At 36.1% G+C, this 12,682-nt stretch overlaps 1 protein-coding gene across 2 annotated transcripts in view; it reads left to right on the top strand.

Moving 5' to 3' along the window:
- Nucleotides 1–12,682, top strand: part of ZNF704 (zinc finger protein 704) — a 239,698-nt gene that overhangs the window by 52,178 nt on the left and 174,838 nt on the right. For both annotated transcript variants that reach the window (XR_003966228.1, XM_030303957.2), the window contains exon 2: nucleotides 2,707–2,948. Coding sequence is in view for 1 of the 2 variants with exons in the window: in XM_030303957.2 (XP_030159817.1) it covers nucleotides 2,707–2,948 (242 nt within the window). In the remaining variant the exon portion in view is untranslated. The remainder of the gene's footprint in view (nucleotides 1–2,706; nucleotides 2,949–12,682) is intronic.

Raw genomic sequence — 12,682 nt, forward strand, 5'->3', positions numbered from 1 at the left:
TATTGTGGAAGATTTATAGCTTACATTGTTGAGTGTTACTATATTTTTATGAAGTCTTGGCTAACTGCATGATATATAATTATAATATAATTTCCATAGGAAATCTATTCTACTTTCTATTAATTTGCTTTAGAATGCTGGGGTTTTTTTTCCCCTAAAATTTTGAAACTAAAAGCTGAGCTTCCTCTAATGTTCTCCACTAACCCTATCTATCTTTGGATTGAATTCATTTAATCAGTACATTTGCCCCAAGGGAGGTATAGATGTCAATTATTGCTACAACTTAATACTAATGACTACTTAAATATTTAATTAATGTAATACTTGACACTTACGGAGAAACTATTTATAATCATCGAAACCAGGCCTTTGTTTTCATCTTCTGTGCCTGGTGTTTAGTGTATCCCTTTTGGAACGCAGGTTTGCAATGAAGTGCTATGGGAGTGAAAAAGCACCTCTCTCTCCTACCTTCAGGCAGAAAAAGTTGCATAGAAAGTGACTCATGGTGGGGCGCCTGGGTGGCTCAGTTAAGCATCTTGATTTCGCTTCAGGTCATGATCTCACAGTTTTGTGAGTTCAAGCCCTGCGTCAGGCTCTGCATTGACACTGCAGAGCCTGCTTGGGATTCTCTCTCTCTCTCTCTCTCTCTCTCTCTCTCTCCCCCCCCTCCCCAACTCACGCTGTCCCTGTCTCTCTCAAAATAAATAAACTTAAAAAGAATTTTAGAAAGTGACTCATGGTGGATATTTACAGTATTAGTAATTACATTTGTTGATTTTCCAAGCTACATTTTTATTGAACATTCGTTGCATTTCTTGAAGTTTGAAATATTTTCTTATTTTTTTTATTGTGTATTGATGTTATTAAAACAGTTCTTAAAAGCATTCATTTTAAGGGGTGCCTGGGTGGCTCAGTTGGTTAAGCATCTGACTTTGGTTCAGGTCATGATCTCACGGTTTGGAGGTTCGAGCCCTGCATTGGGCTCTGCGCTGACAGCTCAGAGCCTGGAGCCTGCTTCAGATTCTGTGTCTCCCTCTCTCTCTGCCCCTCCCCCATTCATGCTCTGTCTCTCTCAAAAATAAATAAAAATGTTAAAAATTTTTTTAAAAAAGCGTTCATTTTAAGAAATATTGGAAGTTTTTAATGAGTAGACCAAAAGTGGCTGACTGTTTTCCTAGAGGTAGGTCTGACAGGAGCACCATGGGAAAAAGATCTTTTTGCCCTGAGAAGTGAAGGCCAAGGAAAGAAGAAAAGAGCTCAGTTGAGAGCTCTATGTTCATATGAAAGATTACATTCCAGCTAACTGGATTCCAAGGCATAAGTCATCCCTGGGTTCTGGAAATTCTCCTGTGTGAGCAGGTCCTGTGACTCTAACATGCATATCTCAGAGTTTCCCTTTAGTCTGAGAATTTCTAGTCTTTAACATCATACGTTGGCAGTCTCTGCTATTATTGAACACATATTCTGATTTTATTCTGAAAATGCCTTGTTTGTGGTGTTAGCCTCTGTTAATAATAAATCTATTTGACCAAATTTGTTGCACTTTTCCTCCTACCTAAAATTAAAAACAAAGGAACAAGCATATCTTCTATTTAAGTGGGGAAATGGAGATTTATTGATTTGACAAACTAAGTCCACAAGAGGCATGAGCTGTCAAATGGGCCTGTGAAATGGCTTAGAGGTGTGCATATTTTGAAACACTCCACCGGTCAGTGAGGCTCTTCCTTGTACACTCATGACTTTAAGAAGTTCACTCCAGGGGCACCTGGGTGGCTCGGTCGGTTAAGCGTCCAACTTCAGCTCAGGTCACGATCTCGCGGTCCGTGAGTCCGAGCCCCGCGTTGGGCTCTGGGCTGATGGCTCAGAGCCTGGAACCTGCTTCCGATTCTGTGTCTCCCTCTCTCTCTGCCCCTCCCCCGTTCATGCTCTGTCTCTCTCTGTCTCAAAAATAAATAAACGTTAAAAAAAATTTTTTTAAAGAAGTTCACTCCAGACCTCATTTATAACACCCACCACCTTTACAGAAACCTTTCTTTAACTTCAGTCTTTGTTCTCAGTCATCACAAATTCTGAAATAGCCAGATTCAGTGCCCTGAGGCATAATTTTTCTATTTGTCTTAAACCTTACTGTTGCATTTAGTCAAAAATGGTAAGAAAAATTAATGACTTTTTTATCATCATACTAACGAGGGATTTCACTAAGATCTTAACTGCTTTAGATAAAAGATAAAAAATAGTTCTTCACGAACTAGAGTATGGTTAAGATCAGTATTCATATTCAGAGATAAGGCTCATTTTGTGTTTCATTGCACCCTTCTATGCCATATAGTCAGTGTGAAATATTTAAGAATTTATTTACTTACTTGAGCTTTCTGTGTTGTAGAAGAGAAAACAGTGATGTTTTAAATTTTTAGATTTATCATAGAAGTATTATGCTTTCAAGTCTTCGACATTTTTATGTGCCTGAAAGGCTCCTCTTACATTTGTGGTGTTTCGTGTTTGCATTATGATGTGTGATGTATCAATTGCATATTACTCTGTAATGTCAGCTATTTTATTTCCATGTTACATTTTTCTCATTCAACCTATAAAATCTTCAAGATGAACAAGGAGGGCTCTGGTCTGTAGTCTCTTCTCAGGGTCATCTGCATGTAGTTGTGCCAGGCTGCTGTTTCGTGTGGGTAAGTTTTGTGTTCCATTTCACAGGTGGGAAGCATCAAGCGGGAAATGACCTTCACATTTCAACCAGAGGACTTAAAACGTGACTCTAATAAAAAAATGTCTCATCAACACTTGTTTCCATTGGCCATGGAGGAAGATGTGAAAACGGCAGACACCAAAAAAGCCAACCGAGTCCTTGACCAAGAAAAAGAAAACACACGCTCCATCTGTCTCCTTGAGCAAAAACGAAAAGTTGTTTCTTCCAATATTGATGTTCCTCCAGCAAGGTAAGGGAACATTAGCCTTTCTATGTGTTTGCCTGTGGAGAGTGTGTACAATCTCTACCATATTTCTCCAGAGTATATAGACTTAGGAGGGGCTTTCTGCCAAGAACATTTTTCCGTTGCTTGTGTGAAATAGAGCAGGTGGCCCTGCTCTTCGGAACTGACTTCATGACTGCACTAGTTGCGAGTATTGTCGCTGTAGAAAAGAATGTTTTATTCGATTCTGGAAAATGAATAATAAAAAACGAGAGAGTAAATGTCAAAAAAGAAACGTGAAATGTAGTACTGAGCGTAACCACTTAAAAGCAGCGATACTCACATCTTTTGGGCAGAGGTTGGGGAGCTATGACTGCAGGCCAGATTCAGCTCCTGGTATGTTTGTGTATAGCCTGTGAGGTACGAGTGGTTTTCCATTTGTAAAGGGTTTTTTAAAAAAATGAAGAATATGTGACATCGATCACAGGTGGCCTGCAAAGCCTAAAATGTTACATGTGACTCATCACAGAAAAAGTTTGATGATCCCTGGTTTATAGCATTGGTAATCCTTTTAAGACAGATCTACCTCAGAACTGGGCCAAGAGGGTTTATTTGAAGTATCAAAAGACTTTTATCACATTGTAATTTTATTTAAAATATATCCAGTAGCATTCAATCAAAGCACAACATTATGGCAGAATGACGTGGAACAGTAGTAAAATGGAGCATAGTAGACCTTTTACTTATTTTCTTGCTTGTCATTTATTTCACCTAGAAAATAAGTTACACGTTGGCCAGGATTTTGGACCATCTTGTTCATGCTGTATCAATAGCACTAAAATAATGCTTAGTAATGTACTAGGGGCTCCATAAATATTTGTTGGATGAAAGAAAGAAAATTCTGTAGCATAAAAACCTGCTTATTTTTAATATGTAAACCATATTTTGTTACCAAAACCCAGCAGTCTCTAAACAACATATCTGTCTCTGAAGCTTTCATCATTTCTTCACTTAGTGATGTCTGGTTGTAAAAAATGACAGCCCCCTCCAAAAGAGATCGTGAATGGAGAATTATAAGCAGATTTTTGAGGAGTCCTCTATTTTGTTTGAATGGTTTCAACTCGGAATATAGTATCCTTGGAAAAGGAATAAATGTTTCTTTTTTGCCTATTTACTTTTTATAAGTAGAATTTCATTGCTTTCTATATTAAATCAAAAGTATCTCCTCTAGGAAATTATGTATTTTTCTATTCTACCAAATTTGTCATACTTTCTAAAATTATACTTCTCTTTGTTTTCCTTAACCTTTGTTGAAAATTTTCATATATTCATGGCTTCTGTTTAACCACTTGGAATTATTTGCTTTTCTAATTTTTTCATACAAAGCACATGTTAAATTCTTTAGGATTAATTCCTTTAACTGGGGGTTTGTTATGAAATGTTTTATCATGCCCTAAAACTGGTAGGTACCTCAGTGCATAGCTGTTATTTGGTTGACTCATAGGACAAGTGACACGTTAAGTTGAAATGTGAAGAGCTATGGTTTTATTTTCTTTCTGAGCTTGTCGTGCAAAAAATTAGACTTCCCAATGTCAGATCGTCAGTGATGACTTGTACTTCCACAGGATTTACTGCAGGTAAAAATTCCATTAGAGCACTTTATATGTTAAAAGACCTGGAATTAATCATTTTAAATTACCATAGATTGTTTTAGATATATCTTTATTCTTTAATTTCACCCCATTGCAATAGTTTCTGGGGAAAATAATGAAAAGGAAAGGAAGTAAAATGTTTTCTGCCTTTCCTGACTCTGGCATGTGGAATATTTTTTCCACTTTCTCCAATTCACTAACTGTACTTAAAAGTTACGAGTCAAGCCAGTGTTATTGTAGGGTTCTTAAGCAGTATAGGAAAGTTAATTAGATTTTGAATCCATTAATGTACAGCAAAAATTCCCCAATGACAAGATATAATTCAGACATATTCATCTATTTTGGGAAATACTAGTTAAAGCTTCATTGTTCGAGATTTCCTCTAATATACTTGTTTTCATTGCTATAGTATTTAATCATCACAAATATGCCAACAGTTGGTGAAATAAATTGCCCTTTTTCTTGATGATGATGAAGGAATCAGAAAATTGTGGGGTTTAACTATCAAACTCTCAATTCTTTCGGTTCTATTTCCATGTACTGTTATGGAATTATTTTGTAAACGTCGACTTTCCACTATCATCTAAGTAAATTGGTGTTTTGTTTTGAAAACTCCTTTTCCTGACACGGTAGGAAGATATGCGACTTTTCTTTTTGTTTATAAAAGCAAAATGTAATCTGTCTATTGGCAGTGTATAGATAATGAATTTTGAGTGAGTCTACGGTACTATGAAGTTTTTTGGTATAAGGAAAGCTATATCTTACATAATATATGTATGTATGTATGTGTGTGTGTGTGTATATATATATATATATGTGTATATATATATATATATATATATATATATGTATATATATAATACGTAGCTCTATCCACCTGATTATTGAAACGTATTCTCCTAAATCCAGATGTTATGTTTTGGCCAGTTCTTATAAAGGCATTTTTGACCAATAGAGTATCACTGTTAAAGAGTTTCTTGGCAGTTTAAAATCAATTCTTTATAATCTTTCTCACTCTGTCCTTTGCTTATTCCCAGTATAGGCAAAAGGATCTTTGTTGACCTTTGCTTTCTATATTTTCTAAAATGGTACTTGATGTTTATTTTCTGTGGTTTATATAATGAAGATAATAGATATATTTTGCTTTTTCATATCCCTGGAAGAATCTGGGAACTACCCTCCCCATCTTTATATCTCATTGTGATGGAGCATTTCCTGCTTCCATTCAGTAGCTTATTTATGGAGTACCTGCTACGAACGCAGCACTCAGTAAAAGAAAATTGGAATGAAATGGGATGCCAACCCTGTACGAGCTTACAGTTGAATCATGGAAACAGACACCTAAGTAGCTAATATCAAGTAACAGTTCCTAATTTGCTCCCTTCTTTTTAGAACTGAACGAATTTGTACATAAAGGAGAATCTCTCAATATTACGGAAGTTATTAATTTGATACAACTATTCAAAAGCCTAGTTTTTTGTTGTTGTTAGTATCTTTTTCAAGATGAGGATGAATGGAATTGAGAAGGAGGAACTCTGAGATCTACTCTACAAAATCCATGTTTGTTTACCCATTTTCTGAGGACCCATTTGAAAGTTGCTAGTTTCAGGAAAATATAAATTTAAATGAGTTACTAATCCCGATGTGTTAGTCTGGGTCATCTGAGAAACAAATGCCAAGGCAGGATTAAATCCAAGCATTTTATTGGGACAGATGCATGTGGGAGAAAAGGGGTGTGGCGAGAGGCATGGAAGGAGGGAGATACTGTGGAAGGAAGTCATACTGTGGTGCAGGGCTGAGCCCCGAGAATGAGACAGCCAGGGAAGGTTGGGTGGAAGTGTGCTAGACGGCCTTGCAAGATCGTCAGGAGTCCTGCATTATATGAATGCAGTGGAGTGCGCTTACCTGTGGGACATTGCTTGATTGATCTTAGGAAGAAGCAGCCTTTTCTTTTGGGGGGGCATGGGGATGGAGGTGAGTGCATCATAGCGTTGAGTATTCCAAGTTCTTCAGTAGAGAAACTAAACAGAGCAAGAGTGTGTCAGAGAGCACGTGAATGTGCAGCGTTTCTTTGGAACTAAAGAGCTATCTATCATTAACAGAAAAGAAAATTCTTTGCAGTTTTTAAGGATTATTGGGGAGCAGGATTTGGGTTGGGGGTTACCAGGAGCATCAGTGATAACAGTGGGGACAACAGTCTCTAAACAATGTGTCTGTCTCTGAAGATTTCATCACTTCTTCACTTAGCGATGTCTGGTTATAAAAGATGACAACCCCCTCTGAAAGAGATTGTGAATGGAGAATGAAGAGTTACTAATTATAGATATGTCATCTTAAGTATTTTTTTAATCTCTGGGGAAAAATGCTAGCTGTCTTGATCTCTATGGAGAGTTGAGGAAAATGAACTTTCAGAGTATTTATAGAGACAGGGGTGTGAGTGAAGAGTCCCTCCAGAAAGGAATTCCAATACTGTGGTTTGGCTCAAGAAATGAATAAGAGACCGAAGGTCAGTAAGTAAAACAAATGCTAGTCAGTGGTTTCCTGTGGGCAGAGCTCAGCAACTCATTAACTAAGACAGTGATTTTAGCCTGTTTTTCAAAAAAAGATGATGAACCTGGGCCAGATAATAACTGATTCATGCCCAGATTAGTGGTAGAAATCTGGGAAGAAAGAAAGAAAGATTTGAAATACAGTGTAGGAAATTTACAGATTAGCCCGGGATATGAGGCATAAAAGTAGTTGGAAGGAATTTTTCAGTTCTTGGAGTGTGTGCCAAGCTGTTGGGAGTAACATGAGACTTCTTATGAGTTGACTCGCTTGAATGTAGTTGCTAACACCACATTCTTTCACAGTCCAGAAAGTGAGTGTTTCAACTGACCCAAAGGGTAACTAGGCATGGTGGGCAAATCTGTGAGTATTAGAAGAGAGAACATGAAGGACTCAGGAGAGTCCCTTTTGGAGGAGAACTTTTCATTCGTGTTAGCTCTGCCTGTTGTAGGGCGTTGCTGGGGATGCCACTGTGTGGACTTCTGCTATGGTTCCTAAAGACTGCTCTAGTAGTTCTCTATATTTTAAAGATTGTGTGTAGTATTCTTTGGTGTATATTAATTGAAATATACTGCTTTTAAGGTAAATAATTTTATAAAATCTGCTGATTTTGTAGTAAATCATGTAGATACTTACCAAAACAGAAACCGGGAGAAGCAAGCGCTGGGCACTCAGTAGCATCATCATGTAAGAACTGAGAGATTATAGAGAAGTTGTAAATTGTGAGGTAGTACAAATGATGATAATAAACATAAAGGGTTTTGGTCTGTGTGTGCCTGATGGGGCACGCATGAATAGAATCGTGTTCCCCAAAAGATGTGTCAAAGTCCTAATCCCCCAGTACCTGAGAATGTGAGCTTATTTGCAAATAAGGTCTTTGCAGATGTAACCAAATTAAGGCAAGGTCATTAGGGTAGGTGGTAACCCGATATGACTGGTATCCATATAAGAAAAAAAGAGAGAGACAAAAGACAAGGAGGAAAGCCAATGGAGGCAGAGATTGGATTGATTGGTCTATGAGCCAAAGAACACCAGAAGCTAAGAAACAGGCATGGAACAGATTCTCCCCCAGAGCCTTCAGAAAGAGTGCTATGTCTGAATATGTCCCCCTCAAAATTCATTTGTTGAAACCTAATCCCCAATGTGATGGTGTGAGGAAGTAAGACCTTTGCATGCTGATTATGCCATGAGGGTGGAGCTGTCATGCATGTGATTAGTGCCCTTATAGAAAAAGGCCCAGAGAGCTCCCTTGCCCCTTCTACCACGTTGAGGATACAAGAAGTATGCCACCTCAGCCGACCATGTGGCACCCTGATCTCAGACTTCCAGCCTCCAAAACGGTGAGAAATAAATCTCTGTTGTTTCTAAGCTCCATGATCTATGGTATTTTGTTATAGCAGCACAAAAGGACTAAGAAAATACGGCTTTCTGACACCTTGATTTCAGCTTCTTGCCTCCAAAATTGTGAGACAATAGAATTCTGTTGTTTTAAGCCATCCAGTTTATGGTGATTTGTTAACAGCCCCTCTAGGAAAATTAATATAGGTTGTTATTGCTGATGACTACATCTATGTCTTGCCTTATAAATTTACTTTGACTAGAATAATTATTCACATTCAGTAATGAAGTTAAGACATGCTTAATAACATGACTAGTTATCATCTATGCCTCTCAGGGAGAGACACTATCATTGCTTTTTCTGTAACTATTCAACTTGTGGTTATTTATTAAGTTTGTCTCTAAATCAAGTTTATTGAGATGTAATTCATGTGTAAGAAAATGTACCCACTTTAAATATACACTTTAATGAGTTGTAACAAATATATGGACCCATGTAATTAATGCCATAATCAAGATATAGAACATACTCATCTCCACAAAAAAGTTTCATTGCGCCTCTTCCCACTCCACCTCTCCTCTGACCTTCAGCACTAGGCAGCCAATATTCTATTTTCTGTCTTGTGGATTAGTTTTGTCTTTTCTAGAATTCATATAAATGGAATCATGCATGATATATTTTCAGGTATCTTCATTAGCTCAGCATGGTTTTTTTTTAAGATCTATATTTTTCTTTTGCATTTGTCAGTAGTGTGTTACTTTTTATTGCCCAATAGTATTCTATTTTGTGATTATATGATAATCTGATTATGCATTCGCCTCTGATAGACATTTGGGCTGTGTACAGTTTGGGGTTATTAGGAATAAAGCTGCCATAAATATCCATGTATGCCCCTGTGTGGAATAAGTTTTCACTTTTAAATACCCAAGAGTTGACTTCATAGGTCATATGGCCATTGTATAATAAACTTTTTAAGAAATTGAAATACTTTTTCAAAGTAGTTGCACCATTTTATATTCCCACCAGTAAGGTATGAGAGTTGTAGTGGCTTTATGTGTTCACCAACCCAGGATATTGTCAGTATATTTAATTTTTTTATGAAAGTAAGAAGGTACTCTTATTTGCTGAGTTTTTGTCATCAATAGATGCTGAATATAGTTTAAAAATGTTTACATCCATCTGCATGAGCATAGTTTTAAAAATTATTATATGTTGGATTACATTGATTGGTCTTGGACCATCGAATCAACTTTGTGTTCCTGAGGTAAAACTCCCTTACATACTGAAGGATCCATTTTTGTTAAAATTCTGTTAAGATTCATTCATTTTCATCCATTGACCTATCATTTTATTTATTTTGATTTCTTTGTCTGATTTTAATATAAATTTATGATAGCCTCATAAAATGCATTAGGAAGTGTCCCTTTCTCCTCCTCTATTTTCTGGGTTTGTTTTAGGACTGGGATTACTCTGCCTTAAAAGGATAGGTACACCAGTGAAGCCATCTTGACCTGGAGTTTTCTTTATGGAAGTGTTTTTAATTACAGATTCAATTTTTAACATTGATACAATGCTGTTTATCTTTTATGTTTCTTATTTAGTGAGTTTTATAATCTGTGATTTCAATAAATTTATTCATTAACTTAAGTGTCAAATTTATTAACATATAGTTGTTCATAATAACGCCTTATTTTTTCTAATATTTGTGGATTCTGTAGTAGTGTTCCCTCTCTCATTTCTGATACTGGTCAGTGTGTCGTCTTCCTTTTTTTAACCAATCTAACTAGCAGCTTATCAATTTTATGGCTCTTCTCCAAGAGCAACCTTTGTATATATTGATTTTCTCTGTTTTTTGTCCATTTTCTATTTCATTGGTCTCTTTTTTCATCTTTGCTATTTCCTTATTTCTGCATATTTTAAGTTCCCTGTTTTGCTAGCTTCTTACAGTAGAATTTCAATCATTAATTGTAAACCTTTCTTCTTTTCTATTATTGGCATTTAACACTTTTCTCTTTTAGCAACAATAACTCTTTCTACACACTTCTTTGTGTATACCTCCCAAATTTTGTTTGGTTGTTTCTTCTTAAAATTAGAACATTAGAATTAGGTTTTATTGTAAAAAGTAAGAGGCACAATACATTTTTCTTACTATTTATAGTTGTGAAAACAATCCAGAAAACAGAAATATATAGCGTATTTTGAAATAGGATATTTGATTCATTACAGTCATTATACTTAAACTTGTATGTTTAAAATGTTTTGCCACCTTTTTTCTTTTTTAAAATATGCTTTACTGCTTTTTCTCTTTCATAATGTTGTTCATGAATTCTGCATAGTTATTGATATTTTTGTCTACTTGTGACTACTGGTTCTGTACGTTACTGATATTTTTTTTGTCTACTTCATTACTGATTTTGTCTACTTCTTTCTCTTCTCAGTTTGTCAGATTTTGCTTTATGAATTTTAGAATTGGTTTGTATCCTTGAGGAATCAACCTCTTTATCATTATGAAATGTCTCTAGTTATCCTTGATATTATGCTTCATTCTGAAATCTACTTTGTCTGTTATTAGTATGGCCACCTTAGCTATCTTAATATTATATCACTTCACATCTGGTGCAGGAATCTTACAATGGTATTCTTCCATTTCCCCTTTTGTTCTTTGCACTATTTTTGTTATAAATTTTATTTTTCTAAATGTTACAATCCCCAAATTACATTTATTGATTTTTCTTTGGTCATCCCTTTTTAAAGTAGTTTTATTGAGATATAATTCATATATGATACAATTCACCTATTTAAAATGTTTCTAGTACATTCATAAAGCGGTGTAACCATCACCATAATTAGAGAGCATTTTCACCACCACCACTACCACCACCACCCCCAAAAAACCCCTGCCCATGAGCAGTCACTCTCCATTCTTCCCCAGCCTCCGAACCCTAGGCAACCACCAACCTATTGTGCTGTTGCTGTCTCTATACATTTAGCTATTATGGACATTTCAAATAAATGGAATCATACAATATGTGACCTTTTGTGTCTGGCTCCTTTCACTTAGCATGTTTTCAAGGTTCAATAACTGTCTTAGCTGTTACACTGCTATTAAAAAGTACCATAGGGACGCCTGAGTGGCTCAGTCAGTTAAGCATCAGACTTCAGCTCAGGACATGATCTCACGGTTTGTGGGTTCAAGCCCCACATTGGGCTCTGTGCTGACAGCTCAGAGCCTGGAGCCCATTTCTGATTCCGTGTTTCCCTCTCTCTCTCTCTGTGCCTCCCCCACTCATGCTCTGTTCTGTTTCTCTCAAAAATAAATAAATATTTAAAAAAATTTTTTTAATAAAATAAAAAGTGCCATAAACTGGGTGGCTTATAAACAACAGAAATTTATTTTTAACAGTTCTAGAGAGTAGAAGCCTGAGATTATAGTTAGGTTCTGGTGAGGGCCCTCTTCTGAGTTGCAGATTGCTGACTTCATGTTGTATTCTCAAGTAGCAGAGACTAGAGCAATGGAAGCAAACTCTTACTACTCTTGTAAGGGCACCGATCCCCTTCACGAAGGCTGTATTCCTATGACCTCAGAGATGATCATAATTACCTCCCAGGGGCCCCACCTCCTAATTCTATCACACTTGGAATAATATTTCAATATATAAGTTGGGGGATGGCACATTTAGTCTGTAACATTCATGTTTTAGAATTATCGGTGCTTCATTCATTTTTATTGCCAAATAATATTTCATTTCATGGATATATCACATTTATTTATCTACCCATGCAATGATAGATATTTGGACTGTTTCCATTTTTTGGCTATTATGAATAATGCTATATGAATTATGTATGTTCAAGTTTTTGAGTGGACATACGTTTTTAGTTTTCTTAGGTATAATATCTAGGAGTAAAATAGCTGGATCATGTGGTAACTCCATATTTAAGTATTTGAGAAACTTCCAAAGTGTTTTTCAAAGGAATTCCACTATTTTGCATTTCCTCTAGAAATATATGAGTGTTCTAATTTCTTCATATTCTCACCAACACTTGTTATTATCTGTCTTTTTTACTATAGTCATTTTAGTGGGTGTGAAGTGATACCTCATTGTAGTTTTGGTTTGCATTAATGGCTAATGATATTGAACTTCTTTTCTTGTTAGCCATTTAGAGATTTTCTTTGGAAAAATGTCTATTCAGATATACTGCCCATATTTTTTACTTCGTCT

The sequence above is a fragment of the Lynx canadensis genome, chromosome F2, assembly GCF_007474595.2.
Source record: "Lynx canadensis isolate LIC74 chromosome F2, mLynCan4.pri.v2, whole genome shotgun sequence".
NCBI classification, from domain to species: Eukaryota; Metazoa; Chordata; class Mammalia; order Carnivora; family Felidae; genus Lynx; species Lynx canadensis.